The sequence below is a fragment of the Alligator sinensis genome, unplaced genomic scaffold (genome assembly GCF_000455745.1).
Source record: "Alligator sinensis unplaced genomic scaffold, ASM45574v1 scaffold883_1, whole genome shotgun sequence".
Lineage (NCBI taxonomy): Eukaryota > Metazoa > Chordata > Crocodylia > Alligatoridae > Alligator > Alligator sinensis.
The window spans coordinates 2,187,655-2,204,108 of NW_005842009.1; the positions used below are offsets into that span (position 1 = coordinate 2,187,655).

General features: G+C 46.8%; 1 protein-coding gene across 8 annotated transcripts in view; it reads right to left on the reverse strand.

The window, feature by feature from the left end:
• PTPRU (protein tyrosine phosphatase, receptor type U) overlaps positions 1-15,762 on the reverse strand; it is a 408,251-nt gene extending 392,489 nt beyond the window's left edge. For 5 of the 8 annotated variants that reach the window (XM_025201930.1, XM_025201928.1, XM_025201933.1 and 2 more), the window contains exons 1-2: positions 15,493-15,761; positions 13,843-14,043 (exon numbers count right to left, since the gene is read on the reverse strand). In XM_025201930.1, the coding sequence (XP_025057715.1) occupies positions 13,843-13,862 (20 nt within the window). In that variant the 5' untranslated portion in view covers positions 13,863-14,043; positions 15,493-15,761. Of the gene's footprint in view, positions 1-13,842; positions 14,044-15,492 lie in introns of all 8 variants that reach the window. The other 3 variants (XM_025201929.1, XM_025201927.1, XM_025201931.1) reach the window with 2 other exon arrangements.
• Between the last annotated feature and the right edge of the window lie 692 nt (positions 15,763-16,454).

A 16,454-nucleotide genomic window follows, 5' to 3' on the forward strand; every position in this document is an offset into this window, starting at 1 on the left:
TCCAAACCAGATAACCCCTTGTCACTGGAAAAGACAATGATTTACACAATTGAGGATGCTTCGAAGCAGCTGAACTGAGGGTAAATCTGTAAAAAGTGTGGGTGCTTAAGAAAGAAGAAAACTCCTGTGCTGACACCATCCCCTGTTGTTCTTGGGAAGCTGGAAGAACAGATCATCTCCCTTCAAGGACTGTGCCTGTCAGCTTTGCAGCCCGAGTACCTTGGACTGGTGAGATCCCAGCGCTCTCTCTCTCTTTTCACTCTAGGCATATATTTCTGAACCTGAACTGTATTAGTTAAGCTTGAACTAAGTTTCCCCAAATACTTAGTGAAACCAGGGTAGTATTGTAATTGTTTGTGTTTGTTTTTCAGAGGCCAAAGATTGGGACGTGCTGAGTTTGAAACACATAAGGGGATCAGCTTGTACAGGCTGATTGTCCCAGTTTGACTCAGACGTGCCCTTATGAACTGAATGCTGGCCCATGAGGGTGTCAGCTGGACACCCAGCCGGATTCAGAGGGATTCTTTTTACCTGTGTGCTTGTGTCTGACTGCAGTTTATTGTTGCTCTGATGAACTGATTCTTGGCATATGAGGGTGTCAGCCTGTCCACACTGATCAACCCGGCCAGGTCAGGCGTGTCACATTAATTTGTGTGTGTTTGTGTGTATGACTGATTTGGTGACTGGAGGAACCCAGCCCCATTGAGACTGAGTCCTACAAGATAGCTCCATTGGGGGTGAGGGCTTGCAGAAGGGAGAGATACAGCTCCGTATAGTAACACAAGCAGCACATTGACAGAATTACCAAGACCCTAGAAACTATCCCTAATAAATTAGCACACCCCAAAGTAATGGGCAAATCTGGTAACACCCCCCCTCCCCCAGCCTGAGCCACTGCAGGCATGTACCTGCATTTTTTCAGTCTAGGGGCATGTCTGAACAGTTACAAACTGATTCAGCCTAGGCAGGTTAGACTAACCTGCAAATATTGAATCAATTCAGGCTCAGGCTTTTTGAATGTCTGTCCCTAGCCATAATGACCGAAGAACAGGTAAAGTGATCTCAGAAGAGCTAAAAAGAGTAAAGACTGAGCGAAGAGAGAAGGGAATTTTTTAGTTAGCCAGTTTAGCCTTCTTAGTCATTAGTTTTTATCTATGTGACTTTGGGGACTAGTTAACATTTTGGAGAGTAGAAATCAACACTGAAATTTCAAACCTTTCTAATCAATGTGAGGCATTAAACTGTATATTTGCACAGACCACCAGCATGTCCTCCAGCACATCCATAATCCCCTTACCGAATATTTCTAAGGAAAAAACTCAGAAAAATAAGACAACCATCTTGCAGACCTCTTTTGTCTACCAGAAGGATGCTTAACAAGAACATAAGTCCAGATTTTAAAAAAGATGATAATCCTTTGAAAGATGCTGATAAGGATTTTTCTCCTGCAGTACTGGGAATAAGGATCTTTTCAGCAAGAAACCAATTCTAAAGGCGGAAACAGAAAAACTGATTCTCTACACAATGCTGTCAAGGCATGAAATAGAATAGGGGGGAGGGTGGGGACAAAGAAAGCAAAATAAATTCTCACTATCTTTTTTTGGTTACAAGAAAAGTTAGCGCCAATTGTAATAAGAACAGGTAGAAAGATTTGCAGACCCAAATGTGATGTTGGAGTTGACAGCATCTCTTTAAGTAGCTGGCCAACCTTACCAAGTCAGACAAATAACTAGATTGTTCCTCTCACAAGCAAGTGAGCAAAGGTGGGCAACTAGGTTTTGTCCAAGGCCAAGCCAGCTTTTGTTAACAGTTCATCAGTGTGGGGGCAATGTGAATGCTGAATTCCCCCTCCGTCCGCCACGCCCATGTTCAAAATCTTCAGTGTGTGGAGGCTCTAGTCACAGTAGTAGGGTGCAGATCGCATCTGGCTCCCCTTCCCAAGAGCTGAATCCTCATGGGCCAGTAGCCTCGTCCCCAGGTACAGCTTACACCCTAAGTATTTTCCAGAATCCCACCAAAGGTAGGAAGTCTCCAGCTTACAGTTTTATTCTTCAGAAGCCACATGCTAGGTGTAAGCAAACGTACAGACTGTGCACAATGTTTCTAAATATACCACTGCTTTTTACTTTCAAGCTAAAATATAAAAGAGAATAGCTCATTAAGAACAGTGCGCTTCCTAATTACAACAGTCTTCACCCTTTTCATCTGCACCCCTCTGGCAAACAGGTTTTCTTCCTATCTTCTCAGGCTGCTGCAGGAACCCCATGGTTTTTCTCCTCTGACCATACCCAATCCCACCGCTGAATTGCATGCTCCTACAAATGCTTATCACTTCCCACCCCCCCTGCCTGCTCTTTCCTGTCTGTTTCCGTGGGCTTTCTTCCTCAAACAACCCCCTTGCTAACACTTATCTTTGTTCAGTCCACTACTCCAAACACTAGCCTATACCAAAAAACCTGGCCAAATGTGTTTACTTGGCCTCAGCTAGCCGCCTCTCCCAGTCTGTTTCCATCTTAATAGCTGCATGTAATGATTTAACAAGAGCCCATTATCCCTAGCTGAGAAATGACTGAAGCTTGGTTGACTAAATCCCCCCCAGTGACAGAGAGAGATTCAGGATACAGTAATTTTCCTTATAACTACCCATGGCAATTTTGTAACATCAACCAGAATTGACAACTCATACATAGTCATGAGTCATCAGACACCAAATCATAATACCAGCACTACTCCGTATTCATGATATTTGTGGAACTGCTTCAGAGCATTTTACTATTGTTGCTCTCTCCCTCTAATAAAGCACTTTCCATCCATTCCATCCCCTCAGGTGCTATACAAAGGGGATAAAAAAAATTAATTCTCTTTTACAGGTGGGAAAACTGAGGCACAGGGCAGTGAAGTGATTTGCTCAAATTCAACAGATAGCATTATTCCCTGTTTTGATTCTGTCCTAACTCCAGTGCTCTAGCTATTAAGGCACACTGTAGCACCTTTAAAAAATCTCTATATATTTATAGATAAAGTATGTACTTATAAAAACTTGCCAAAGAACAACGGTTTAATAATTTCTAACATGTTAACTGATACAATATATTTGTGTAAATGTCGCACAAATCATTTGTTCTTAACTGTGTTTTACCCTATGCTGAAGCAGTGAAGTATGAGACTACTATTTAATGGGACACCAACAACTTTAAAGTCAGTTTGTCCAGCATGAGTTCATGATTATACAGGCAGTCCTTGCACTTACGGCGGGTGCCATTCCTGGAAAAGGCACTGTAAGCCAAAACGATGCAATTCGAATCTGATTTTCCCATAGAAACAATGTTATAATAGGGAGTTACGTTCCTGACCAAGGGCTTGATGCCCAACTTTTTATAGAAATTACCATAAACACCATATTTAAATCAACTATTTCATCAACTATAAATGTTATACACTGGACAGTGCAAAGCTTTCTAAAGTGTACTGTATATAAATCAATTAAACAGTACAATACAATAACTAGTCACATAAAATTGTATTTAATCATAAGGTAAAGGAACACCTTCATCAGGGTCACGGAATTCAGAAGGGCTTCTGTGGGGAGATTTTGGGGAGACTTAGGGCCACCTGATGGCTTTTTGACAAACTGATCCAGGGATGTTTGTTTTGCTGCCCTCTTTTTCTCATTGCAAATTTCCCTGTAGTGCCGTAAGTGCAAGGATCCAGCGCCGTAAGTAATAACATGGGTGTAAATGGTGGAACGCTGCAAGTGTGAATCGCCGTTAAGTCGAAACGCCGTAAATCGAGGACTGCCTGTATATAAATTACTTCTTTGATTATCATCAAGCACAAACCACAGAAGTCATGTAAAATATGGCCAATTCCAAGCATTTAAAGCCAGGCACCAAAAATGATTAGATCGGCTTAAAAACACAAGAACATTTGGGTTCCTTTTATTTGAGTTGAATTTTGGACCGTTAGGGAGTACTCAAGTCTTGTGTTCAGGCTCTTCTTATCATGGGGGCTAGAACCTAACTTTAAAAAGCCTCTGGAGCTACAACTTTAATAAAAGAGTAACTATTGCAAGACTTGCGATAAATCACTGTGTGAGCTCTACAATGAGGGGGTGATATTGTCTTTTTAGCAGTTCTCACACACAGACGTATGTTGCAGCTTTATGTGGGGGAGCGGAGTGGTGTCAATGGGACAGCTTTATCTGTGCACAGATCAGCACTGTGTGTGTGTCAGCAATCATCAGCTTGAAAATCACGAGTGTCTTGAAAATGCTAACACCTACTCCTGTTATATCTGACACCTAAGTTTCCTGTAACTGAAAAAAGTTCGTGTGAAAAAGTTATTTTTTTTCCCCAAGATTGTTTTATGCATGCCTTTGACAGCACTTTTTATACACTTAATGTCTCTGTTTCTGTTTTAGAATCAGTTTCTTATAAGGATCTTCATAAATGTCACCAAAAGAGCAGAAAAATCCTTAACAGCATCTCCGCTAAGGACATTTTTAAAAGTCATGGTTTGAGCCGCTATCTGTACCTTCACAGTGTACAGAGAAAGTCTGTAAGTAGCTATTTTATTAATTTGAGGTTTTTTTAAAATAATTTACAAATATCAGACAAGCTGACTAGTTTTGCTGGAGAACAGCTGTAAGTGTGTGCATATCAGAAGGTAAGTACTAGGCAGATGCATCTCAGCATTTGAGTTCAGATTCCCATCCCCCTCAAAGCATAAGGAAGTTTGGGAGCTTTGGTTAAACTGTCTAGAACAATGTGGGACATATCTGAAATTTGGAGCCAAGTCTGCATTCAAATTTCAATGTCCCCACAGCTGGGATTGTTTTGCTTTGTATTCATGAAGAACACATAACCTCTTTGTTCATACTCATAAATGTACACAGCCTTGTAAGCTCACAAACTACACTCGCATACAGGCTCTCTGCAGAGCTTTCAGCCACCACCAAACTTTCCTTGCCGCTGAGGTCAGAATAAATGTGTAGTAATTGAGCAGGCACAGAACTTAGTACTGCGCACAGAGGGAATGGAGAGCTAGATCTGGGAGCCACAGTCAGCTGGAGCAGGCATTGGTGAGTCAAGTTAGCTGGGACTGCACAGACTACTTAACAGCTCCTTCCACTGAAAGCTATTGTGTTCTCAGTGCATGCTAAACAGAAGCTGAGGAAATCAGATTTACAATTCAAATTGTTAATTAACCTTTAGGCAGCTAATATAGAGCTCTCCAATCATATGTTTACTTTTATGTACTTAACATACTAAGTAGGTTGTTTTTCTGACCTGCAATTTTGAATTGAGGTGTTATTTCAATGCAATTTTGCTTTCTAAAAAAACCCACAAAAAACCAGCCCACTCAATTGGGAATCTGCAGACATGAAATTCTACAGACAGCATCAGAATGCAAAGAAAGCATTTAGCCAAAACACTTGTCTGGCAAATCTTACTCCTTAAGTATCAATATGATTCTCAAGCAGCATCTCTGTTGACTCTGCTGCTGCTTTAGGGTATCTCTTGTCACCTGTTTTTTTCAGTCTGACAAACATGCAGCTAATGAGCTGTCACTTCCATAGTGTGAGAAAAGAGGTTATATGCCATAGGGTACAAGGAAATTTTGCTTTGCTGTATCCTAATGGAAAACCCCTTCCCTTTGCCCAATGGAAGGTGACACACACCCAGCTACATCTACACAGCACGGACAAACAAGGCCATATGTGAAAAGGGATTTAGGCACCAAACTCTAATATGGGCCCCTAAATTCCCTTCACTTCAAAGGGAGTTTAAGCAGCTAAGTAGGGCATAGATACCTAAATACCTGCTTAATGGCAGCTGTAATCATTCTCACATCTAGTGTCAAAAATGCTTTGGAATACCCCCTCCCCAGCCTCCCTCTCACCCACTGACTCCTCAATCTACATTTTCACTGACTACCTGTCTTGTATGCAGACCAGACCAGCCTCTGGCTTCTTTACTTTTCATTCCATCCAGGTGGAGCACACACCAACTGCTGAAACTTCCTTAGCCTGACAAAGGGTTTTTGAACCCGAAAGCTTGCTTAATAATTGTTTTTCACCTACTTAAGTTGGTCTAATAAAAGATATCAGATTCACCCAAAGAACCTTGTCTGCCTATGTCCTTAGACCAACACGGCTACAACCTACACCCCTGTTGGAATACCGTGGAACTAAAGGCATGGTTAAAAGACCCATCTCTCCCTGTCTGTGGCTCTTGCCTTCTATTGTCTAGGATCTCCTGCATCCTTCAGGGCAGTAGAGCACAAGCACGCTGTAATTGGACCCCTGCCCCATTAGTGAGAAGGAGAAGCAAACCCCGAACCCTGCTGGCCAGACAAGACCTCCAGAATTAAGGGTGGAAAAGATTCAAGTGCACACTTACCACAGGGTGAGCAGCAACAGCAACATCAGGAGTTGGGGGCTTGCACAGAAACACTGCAGGACCCAGCAACAAGGGGCCTCCCTGAGGATGCTCCAGCAAGTCAAATCAGAAACGCCTGTGGCAGCCCAGGGAGGCAGGTGACAGGGCCAGGGAGCCATATGAACACAGGCCCTGAACCAGAGAAGAGGCAATCTGGCCCTGGAGGCTGAAACAGAAGGAGCCCTACAGCAGACTACCTGCTGAGAAGAGCTAGAGGAAGGTCTTGCTTTCTCCGGGAGAGCCCAGAAAGAAACTGATGTCTGACAGAGAAGGAGATATAGTTCAGAAAGAGGATTTCAGACAGCCAGTGGACTGGGGAGTTAAGTTGGAGCCAGTGGATTAATGTTTCCATTTGTGTTTTGTTTGGTGGTTTAAGGATACGACTGGGAGGGGTGGTCTGGAGGTCCCATTAGTGACCCAGGGGCAGGCTCAAGGCATGCCAACAGAGCCAACAGCCCAGTGCATGGCAGCATTTAGAGTCAGGGGGCCCAGGGCCCAGAGGAGGGCAGAGACACACAAAGACAGCCAGAATAAGGCTGGGATCCAGAAGCCAGGTCCGGTGCAGTGGACCTAGTCTATGGGAACCAGTCAAAAGAAAGAGGGGGCTGAGGCCAAGAAGGCCAAGTCCCAACAAGCATATATGGACACCCAGAGACATGTAGTTAGCCTGTGATCTAGTAAGTGAAACCAGGCTTGGAAAGTGCTGGGGCAACCTCTCTTCCTTCAAGGGACTAGGCAGAGGTTGGCAATGTTTTTGGGCAAAGTGCCAAAAATACCTGCAACCTCAACTCATAAGATGTTGGCATGCCAGGCGCAGATGGCAGGGGAGCTTCTTGTGGCAGCGCAGCCCCGGCCCCTTCCCTACTGTCCACCCTGAGGCGCGTGCGCCAAACAAAATGTCTTTGTGTGCCACACTGGCACCTGTGCCAGGGGTTGCCTAACCTGGGACTAGAACATCAAGGTGTAGTGGGCAAGCAAAGGGGATAGCTCCCTGTGAGGGCAGACCAAGCTAGGACTGAGCCACCCCCTGGGACAAGCACTCTGTTATCACAGCCACCCCCTGGGACAAGCACTCTGTTAAACTAGTGTATGGGCCAGGAATGGTTCAATAGTAGACCATGGATGCCCGAGCAGCCTATCCTAATGGACCCTTGGGTGCTTACATGATTAATGGGAAAAGAAGGGCCTGGAGATGGAGCAGCTGGTGCATTTGTTAGCCCAGCAGCAGGCTTTAGCCAACAAACAGGCGCAGAAGCATGAGGCCAAGATTGAGGACATGATGCACCTGCAGTTCCACCTGGCAAAGACTTTAAAGGCACTGGTGCTTGAGAGCAAGAAGGCAACAGCAGGGGTGTTGACTTACAATACTGAGGGTCCCTCCTCAAGTAAGCCTGTGAGGATGACCTGGAGGCATTTTTAGAGGCCTTTGAAAGGGCAGCAGTGAATGCAGTGGGAGAAACAGACATGGGCCCCCCGTTTAGGCATGCTGCTGATCGGGAAGGCCCAAGCCACCTATTGGACCCTACCCAGAGAAGACACTAGCAATTATGATAGAGCAAAGGTGGAAATATTAGAGGCTAGAAGTTTCGGAGGAGACCCGTAGGCAATGGTTTAGGGCCAGGAAAGGGCCAGAGTCCCTCACCCTCTCCAGGCTGGGGCATCTCCTCCAGGACCAAGCCAACAAGTGGCTCCGTCCCAGGAAAAGAACACCAGAGCAGCTGATGGAATGGATAGTGTTGGAGGAATTTATATGGGACTTGAAAAACAGAGTCAAAAACTGGGTGCAAAGACACCATCCCCAGACTCTTGCAGGGGCAATAAAACTCACAGAAGACTTTGCAGCGGCTGATAAAGGGTTGAGTCAGGAGTGGGAAAGCCACAACCACCAGGCTGGGAGAACAGGCAAGCTGAACAGAAAAAGGGATCAGATAGGAAACCCCTAGGACCAGGCATGTTTTCAGTATGGTCGCCTCAAGCACTTTGCCCTGAGTTGCTCCTGCAGTGAGAAGGAGAAAGCAGAGCCAACCACCCAGATGACAGGAGGTGCAGAAAATAAGGGTGAACCCTTGGCTGTAGAAGAGATGGAATGTGGCCAAGGAGCCCTTCCACGGGTCTGGGTGGGGGAGCTGACAGACACCATCTACCCTGCCTGGTAACTAAAGCCCAAGTGGGAGTGGACGCCTGCCCTCCTAGATTTCGGAGCTGAGCAAACACTGGTGCATAAGGGGTTACTGCAGAGAAGGGCAGGGCAACTAGTAGACTGCTGCACTTTGGTCTGCCTGCATAGCAAGCCAACCACTTATGATGGAGTGTGGATTTGAATGACCACAGGTGGGGGCATTCTCACATCATCTCAGTGTGCATGGCTCTGGTTGCTGTATCTTGTTCTGCTGGGTTGAGACTGGCCATGGTTCCAGGAGCTGGTGACAGAAGTGATGGGACGAGGGCCACAAATGCCCACTTTCTCCCCACACCCACCCTTTAGGGGCTTCTTCCTTGCATCTGGCTGAGGTCTTGGTGGGGGAAGAATACTGAGCCACCACCAAAGTCAGAGAGCCCACCGGGGATGCCAGAGTCAAGATCACCAAGATTATTGAACATAGTCAGTTGATAGTGGAGCAGATGCAGGAGGATGGGTTTTGCTGGATCTATGAAGAAGGCAACATAGGCCAAAACAATGACAACTTAATGTTGAGGGTGTTCCATGAGGTCTGTGAGACTGCACATTAAGAAGCTATGAACTTCCATTTGTCACACTTGGATGGATGGGTTAGTAGACTGAAGATCTACTGGAGCAGATTGGAGGGGCCCAATTCCTCTCCACTCTAGATCTCTCGAAGGGGTATTGGCAAATTCCCCTAGAATGTCAATCCCAAAATAAGATGGCTTTTGCCACCCCCTGGGGCCTGTACAAGTTTACATGGATGCCTTTCAGACTACGTGGAGTGACTGCTATCTTCCAGAGATTAATGGATCAGGTGCTGGCACCACATTAGGGTTAAGCACCAGCCTACACCAATGAAGTAATAATCTTCACATGGGGCTGGGGTGAACATCTAGGGGCTCTCCAAGCTGTCTTGAATGAACTAAGGTGAGCTGCTTTGACAGCCAACCCAAAAAAGTGTGCTCTAGGCCAGAGAGAAACAAGGTATCTAGACTTCTTGGTAGGGAGGGGGTGAATTAAACCTCTCATGGACCAGGTGCAAGCCTTAAAGGACTATCTCCTGCCACATACCAAGAGACAGGTGTGGTTCTTCTTGGGCCTGGTAAATCCCTGTTGCTGACTAGTTCCCATGTTTCATAGTTGGTAGGGTGGGAAGGGACCTGAGTAGATCATCAAGTCCAACCCCCTGCCATGGCAGGAAAAAGTACTGGGGTCAAACGACCCATGTTCTTGGAGCTCACAGCACCCCTGACAGAGTTGACCAAGGCAGCAGCTCCAAACAAGGTACAGTGGATCAAAGGAGCGACAACTGCCTTCCACAAGGTAAAAGACATGCTGTGCTCACAGCCAGTAGTCCATGCACCTGACTTTAGGCACCATTGGGTCAACTGGGGATTATCTGCCTTCATCTAGTGCAGCCACCGGAGAAGTGCATGATCAATTACTACCATAACCTGTCTCCCTAGCAGGTAGTACCAGAAACTCTCTATTGCCCACTTTATGGCCAGGCATTCTTTTTCTATGGTAATCAATGCTTGCTCCAGGGTTGTGCAACTTGTGACTAATATAGGCTATAGGGTGCTCTTTCCCATTCTCTTTCTGTGATAACACTACCCTATGGCAGCATCAGAGGCATCCATTTGTACTATGAAGGGCCCCAAACCCTGGCCCTTCTCAGCAGGCTGGAGTTTGGGGCCAAGGAGCTCAAAGACTAGAGCAGGGCAGCATACAGGCTCCAGGGCCGGTGAGTCTGGAGTAGGGCAGTGTGTGGGACCAAGAAGCCCAGAGCTTGGCAGAGGCAAGGTATCATGTTACATGCACACACTTCTGCCAAAAAAAGTAAAAGTCATAGATGGCTGGACCTTTGCAATCACTTTGTTTTCCTACAATCGCACTTGGGCCAGCTGTTCACATCTCTAGTCAAACTCACAGTGGAATAAGATTAGGCCTTGAACCCAAACTTTGTTATCAGCATGTTCTGCATAGAAATAAGGCAATTGGCAAATACATTTGGGTCACAAAAACATTCACATGGTTTGGATCTGAGGTTTGATTCAGATCACAGAAATACCCAAATTTCCCTAAACACTTGAGTATGTTCAGCTGGGGATATTGGTTCAGGCCACATCTCAAGCTCTTCTGTTGGCTATTCAGATTTCTTATGCATGGAAAAAGAGCAGTATCCCCCTCTCACCCTATTTCATTCCATTCCATCACTACCAGATTTCTTCATTACTACAGATCTTCATTTAACTTCATGCAGCTGCCACTATGTTTGTGTGACAAAGGGAGAGTCATAGAAATGGCTGGCTCCCAAAAAAAGAACTATTAAGGCAGTGGTTCTCAAGCTTTTTAGATTCAAGAAACCCCTCCCCTTTTTTGAATTTGGCAGCACCCTGCTGGAAAATCATTACTGAACTGCCTCCGCTTACCTCAGTAGTTCTCAACTGGAGTGATGACGCCGCCACCACTGCAGCCAGGCGGAACCGTCTCGCGTGCCTCAAGCTGAGCCAGATTGGGAAATGGCTGCAGCAGGAGAGCACATTCCTGCCTGCATTTGGGTTATTTGAAAGGGTTTATCTGAAAGGGTCTCATGGCACCCCACTTGAGAACCACAGGACTAAGGAAACAAAGTGGCAGCACAAAACAGTCTCTAAAATGAAAAAGCTGCAATTTAATCTGGGCAAAACGATTCTGTAAATCAAAAGCTGTGGCAGGGGTTTTGAAAGGTAGGCGATAATGCCATTGCACAGAGGTTTGAGTGTTTTCTCTGCCTTTTTTATTTTAATCAAATTCAAATAAGATGGTTTCAGTGATAACAATAATATCAAAGAGCAGACAATCACACCTTAGGAACATGAAAGAGAGACACTACAGGGAACAGACATCTGAAATGGCACTTCTGTGATACAGCATGAACTGGTCCTTAAAAGAGCTGAGAGTTCAATGACACCCTACGCCAGGCTGAGCCAAGAAGGGAATAAGTCCTGGGGTCATATAGTTGAGAACGGTGGTCTGGCTCTGGGCCTGCTGGGCTATTTGGAACAGCCTGCAGGTGGGGAGACTTTTTATGGTCCCCAGACAGGTGTGCAACCAATCAGGGTGCAGATCTGCCTAAGGAAACCTCCAGCAGAGGGAAACAGAGTCACCTTAACCCTTGAGAGAGGGGTCTGAGGAGTGAGGCTTGCCAGAAGTCCTTGGCTGGGTGACAGAGAAAAAGCTACACCTGCAGCTTCTGTCACTGTACAAAGGGGCAAAACGAAGGGGCTGTGGCCTTGGATTGATACTAAGAGCTGTTTGATGCACCAGCCATGAGATGACACACTGACCAGCACTCTGCATCTTTACATTGGCACCTGTCAGTTGTTATTACCAAGGATAATGGGTTTCCCTGATAAAAAATTACAATTTTTTAATTAACCCCCCCAACTGTTTCTGTTATTAAAATGAAACACCCCTTTATATATAGGTATCAGTTGAATATAATGTTTTATTTACAATTTTAAAGCAATTTGGAAGTCTACCAGTGCCTCAAGCACTATAACAAAATCAATTCTAAATTCCCCACACATTTTGGCATTTGATTTTGGGTTTTTTTTATCATGGACAATCAGAGCTTGCCCTGCCCTCTTGGCTCACCAGAATGTGGGTCCAGCTGTGGTGTTCCCCCCCCCCACTGCTTTGTGGTGCTGAGCAGCTCTCATATGCTGGTGACCTGCCCATGCCATTGCCCCTCACCCCACACCCACAGATCCCTGCCCCTCCCAGCCCTGCCAGAGGGGCCCCCAGCTGCCAGAGCTATGAAGCCAGGAACCTGGGTCTGCAGCCCCCTACCCCCCACAGCAGCACCTGAGCCCTGGCTGCCACATGTGGGAGGCAGTGACTGCTGCAGTGGAGCAGAGCACAGAGCCAAGCTCCCCCCATCATTGGCAGCACAACTGGAGCGGAGCCCATGGGGAGTGGGCAGATGTGGGCTGCCCGCTGTGGGCTCAGGCTCCCTGCCCTGCTGCCCTTCCCCTGGGGCCTCTGTAGCCCAGCAAGGAAGAGCGGGGCAGGGAAGCTCTGTGCCACCACCCGGAGCCCCACGCCATTATGGCAAAGCGCCCCCGCCCACCTGGCAGCAGCAAGGGTGGCACTGCAGAGTTGTGCCCTTTACTACTACTCGGCAGGCAGGGGGCTCCTTGCCATGGCACTGCAGGGCTCGCAGCAGCAGCACCAACCTTCCCTGCTCTGCCCTGCTGTGCGGCGTCTCACCTGCTGGGGCACAGAGGCCGCAGGTAGAGGGCAGCAGGGTGTGGAGCCTGAGTAAGCAGCAGGCAACCCACGCCTGCCTCCCCCCATCCTAGGCTCCGCTCCACCCATGCCACTTGTGGGGGAAGGGGAGTCAGGCTCTGCACTCTGCTCCACCACAGCAGCTGCCACCTCCCACATGTGGCAGCTGGAGCTCAGGTGCTGCTGCAGGGAGCAAAGGACTGTGGACCCAGGTCCCTGGCCCCATAGCCCTGGCAGCTGGGAGCCCCCTCCGGCAGGACTGGGGAGGTGGGGGCCTACGGGTGGGGAGTAAGGAGCACCAGCAGGACCCAGGGGGCAGTGGGTGGGAAGCTTTAGAATTGCAAATATATCAATAAAACATTGTGTTCAATTGATATTTATATCTGTAGTAGTGTTTCATTTTAATCACGGAAAAACGTGGATTTGGGGGGGTTTTTAATCAGATCATTTGCCATTTTTTATTAGAGAAAATCAGGATCCCTGGTGATCTGGTAGGCTGTGCTGCTTGAGTGCACTCAGGTAAATGGCAAGCAAGCAGCAGTCTTGCACCAGTGGCTAGAAGGCATGCTTTGAATTCAACATGAGGGATGTTGATAGATCCACAAAAATGGCCTGGAGGAAAGGGGTCACAGCCTGAAAAGGTTTGTTGGCTTCAGGGACAGTTGGAAAGGACCAGAACCGAGGAAACCATTGTCTGTGGTAGAACAGGCATAAAATCATTGGCTGACTGGCAGAGTCATCCCAAAAGGCCACATTTGCAGAGCTTGGAGGAACAGAATGGGATGATCAGAAAAGTATCAAAGGGAGATTGATCAAGAGGAGATTCTTCTTGTCCAAGTAAGGGATGTCTAATTTTTCCAGGCAGTGTTCTATTGAGGAATCATACCTCATCAAAGGTCAAACTGGCCACCTTTCTGCCCAGTCTAGTTTTGGATCTTTTGTGGCTTTTGAAATGTTTAAACCTACCTTGTTGAGAGAGATTCCATCTCCTCTGCTCCTTTTTCATCTCCTCTCTTCTATTTTGCTGGGAAGGAAATGTTTTCATTCCCCCAGAGGTGCTGCAGCAACAAGAGCAGCTATCTTGTATCTCCTGCTGGGCTCCCCAGGTCTTACAGTCTATGCTAAATTCTTCTGCCTGCAGTTTGCCTCATTTATTTGCAGCCGGATCTGGAGGAGGAAGAAGGGAGGGGAGATGGCAAATGATTTATTGAATTGTTTCTACCAATCCAGAAGTCAAATCTAAACATGAAAAAAGAAATTATTTTTGAAAATGCTGTTTGTTCTGCTGTGACAGGCCAATCTGTAAATAAGACATCCATATTTCCGCATGCTTTTTTTCCTCATGCATAACTACTTTTAATTGTAAACAGTAAATGAGATTTTCCCCTCAAGAGAATTATATCAAACATTTAATTTGATTATTAGTAGTACTTTTTTACACTAGTGTCAGGCATATATTGCCTTAAATAAGCATCTAATTAACATGCCTGGGCAGTATTTCCTACATGCACTAGAAATGTGTTAGCGGCAAACCTAACTGCAAGGAAAAATTCCTGAGGAACACAGGACTGGGAGGGATCTCCTTGGTTACCATAGCCAGTGCCATGCTGTCACGGGCATCATCACAACGTATCAGCACTTTCATAAACTTCTTGCATTTCATCTTTAAACTAGCTAGGTTTTGTGTCCCCCTGCTACCACTGGAAGGACATTGCAGTATCTTTCACCCTGATCCAATGCGAGCCCAAATGCCTTCGGCTCTAGAAGTTAGAGGTACTTAATGCCTCTCAGAATCTAGCCTACAAGAGTTCTGCTGCAGCATGAAATAGATTCAGGACCATTATGAAAATGACTCATGTTTATGTACTTACATTAATGCAAAAAAAAGGTGCATTCATGTTTCATTTTTAATATAGGCCAGGAAATTAATAAATTAAAGGTTTTGGCAACAACCATAGCTCATGTTGGCTGCAAATTTTGGACCTGGATCAGAAAATACTCCGACTGATCTCCTCTAATGTGTAAGAGCCCCAGTTTTGTGCCCCTAATATATTTTTCAGCATGAACAGTAAATATATATATATTTATATATATAAATATATATATATTGTCTGATATTTAGGGGTGCTGAGCTCACAAAACTACAACAGACTTCAGTGGGACATGTAAGTACTCGGCGCCACTGCAGATGAGTCTAGCAGCTATGCAACAGGGACCTAATCCTGCCAAAATGTAGCCCTGGGTACACCACTTGCTACCATACGTACTCATTAAAATCAAGGAGACAACCAGCCTGTAGACATTTGCTACCCCAGTGTAATTAGTCAGGTTGCAGTAAAGGAGCTCCGCCAACAAAACTAAGTAATTTAACGAGTCAACAGCCCGGGTATTTCTCCACGTGGGGTTTCTAGCAGCAGAGCGTCTCCACTGCAGTTTCCCCAGCACAGCAGCATTGCCCATATGTGGTATTTCAGTGGCTTTATTAACCCGAGCTATTGCATGGTTTCCACTTTGCACGAACAGCAGAGTGAGCTCCTGGCCCTCTGGCCACAAAGGGCAGCTAGGGAGCAGGCAGGCGCTGCGGGCTAGAAGACCAGGAGGCAAAAGAAAAGGTACCTGCTGCTTGCGACTGTGGAGGGGAGTTCGTGCGCTGGAGGCAGCTCCCTCCATGCAGTGTTGTCAACTCTCATGATTTTGGGGCATTGGTAGGGCTGCGCAAGGCTTCCGACAGCTTTGGATCCGGAGAAGCTTCCGACGCTTCGGGGTCTGAAGCAGCACATCCGGATCGAAGCGCTGGCCTCCTTCGGCTTCCTGAAAAGGTTCGGAGCTGCCTCGGAGATCCGGCCATTGGGTATAACGGGGAAATAATAAAATATCTATAACTTTGTTGGTTTTTGTCTGATTTTGATTATATTTTCAGGGATGGTAGACTCTGCAGAGAGCATGAACCCTGCCAAGTTTCATGAAGATTGGTGCACACACACTCTCTCTCATGGCGGGGGGAGTAGTGCAGGGGGAGCAGAGGAGCAGGCCTGGGCCCGATGCTGGGGAGGACCAGGGCCCTGAGTGGGGAGAAGCCGGCCCACCACAGCAGGGCCCCGGGAGAAGCAGGCTTGGGACTGACACAGCGACAGAAGAGGAAAGGGCCCAGGACCGAGGGGGGGCAGCCATGACAGAAGCGGGGAGGGGCAGGCCGAGGCCAGTACTGGTGGCCTCACCCCTCCTCCCCTTCCACACTGCCACCCCCACCACCACCACCAAGGAGCCAGGGGAAGCGGGGCCAGGACTCCCTTGTCAGCACCTGCAGGGCACTGGCTTCACCCCGCTCCACCCCCTGCAGCCCCACCATTACAGTGGCACGACACGACACCACCCCATCGGCGCTTCCTGTCCCAATGCTGTACCCGCAGTAGGACTGGCTGTTTCCATTGGCCAATCAGAGCGCAAATAAAGCATTATGGACAGACGGACAGATTAAGACTGTTATAATATTAAAATAGCTAAAAAAAATATTCCTGAAGGAACACCAAAAATCACGAAAGTTGGCACCACTGCTGCTTGCAATGCCTGCCGAAATA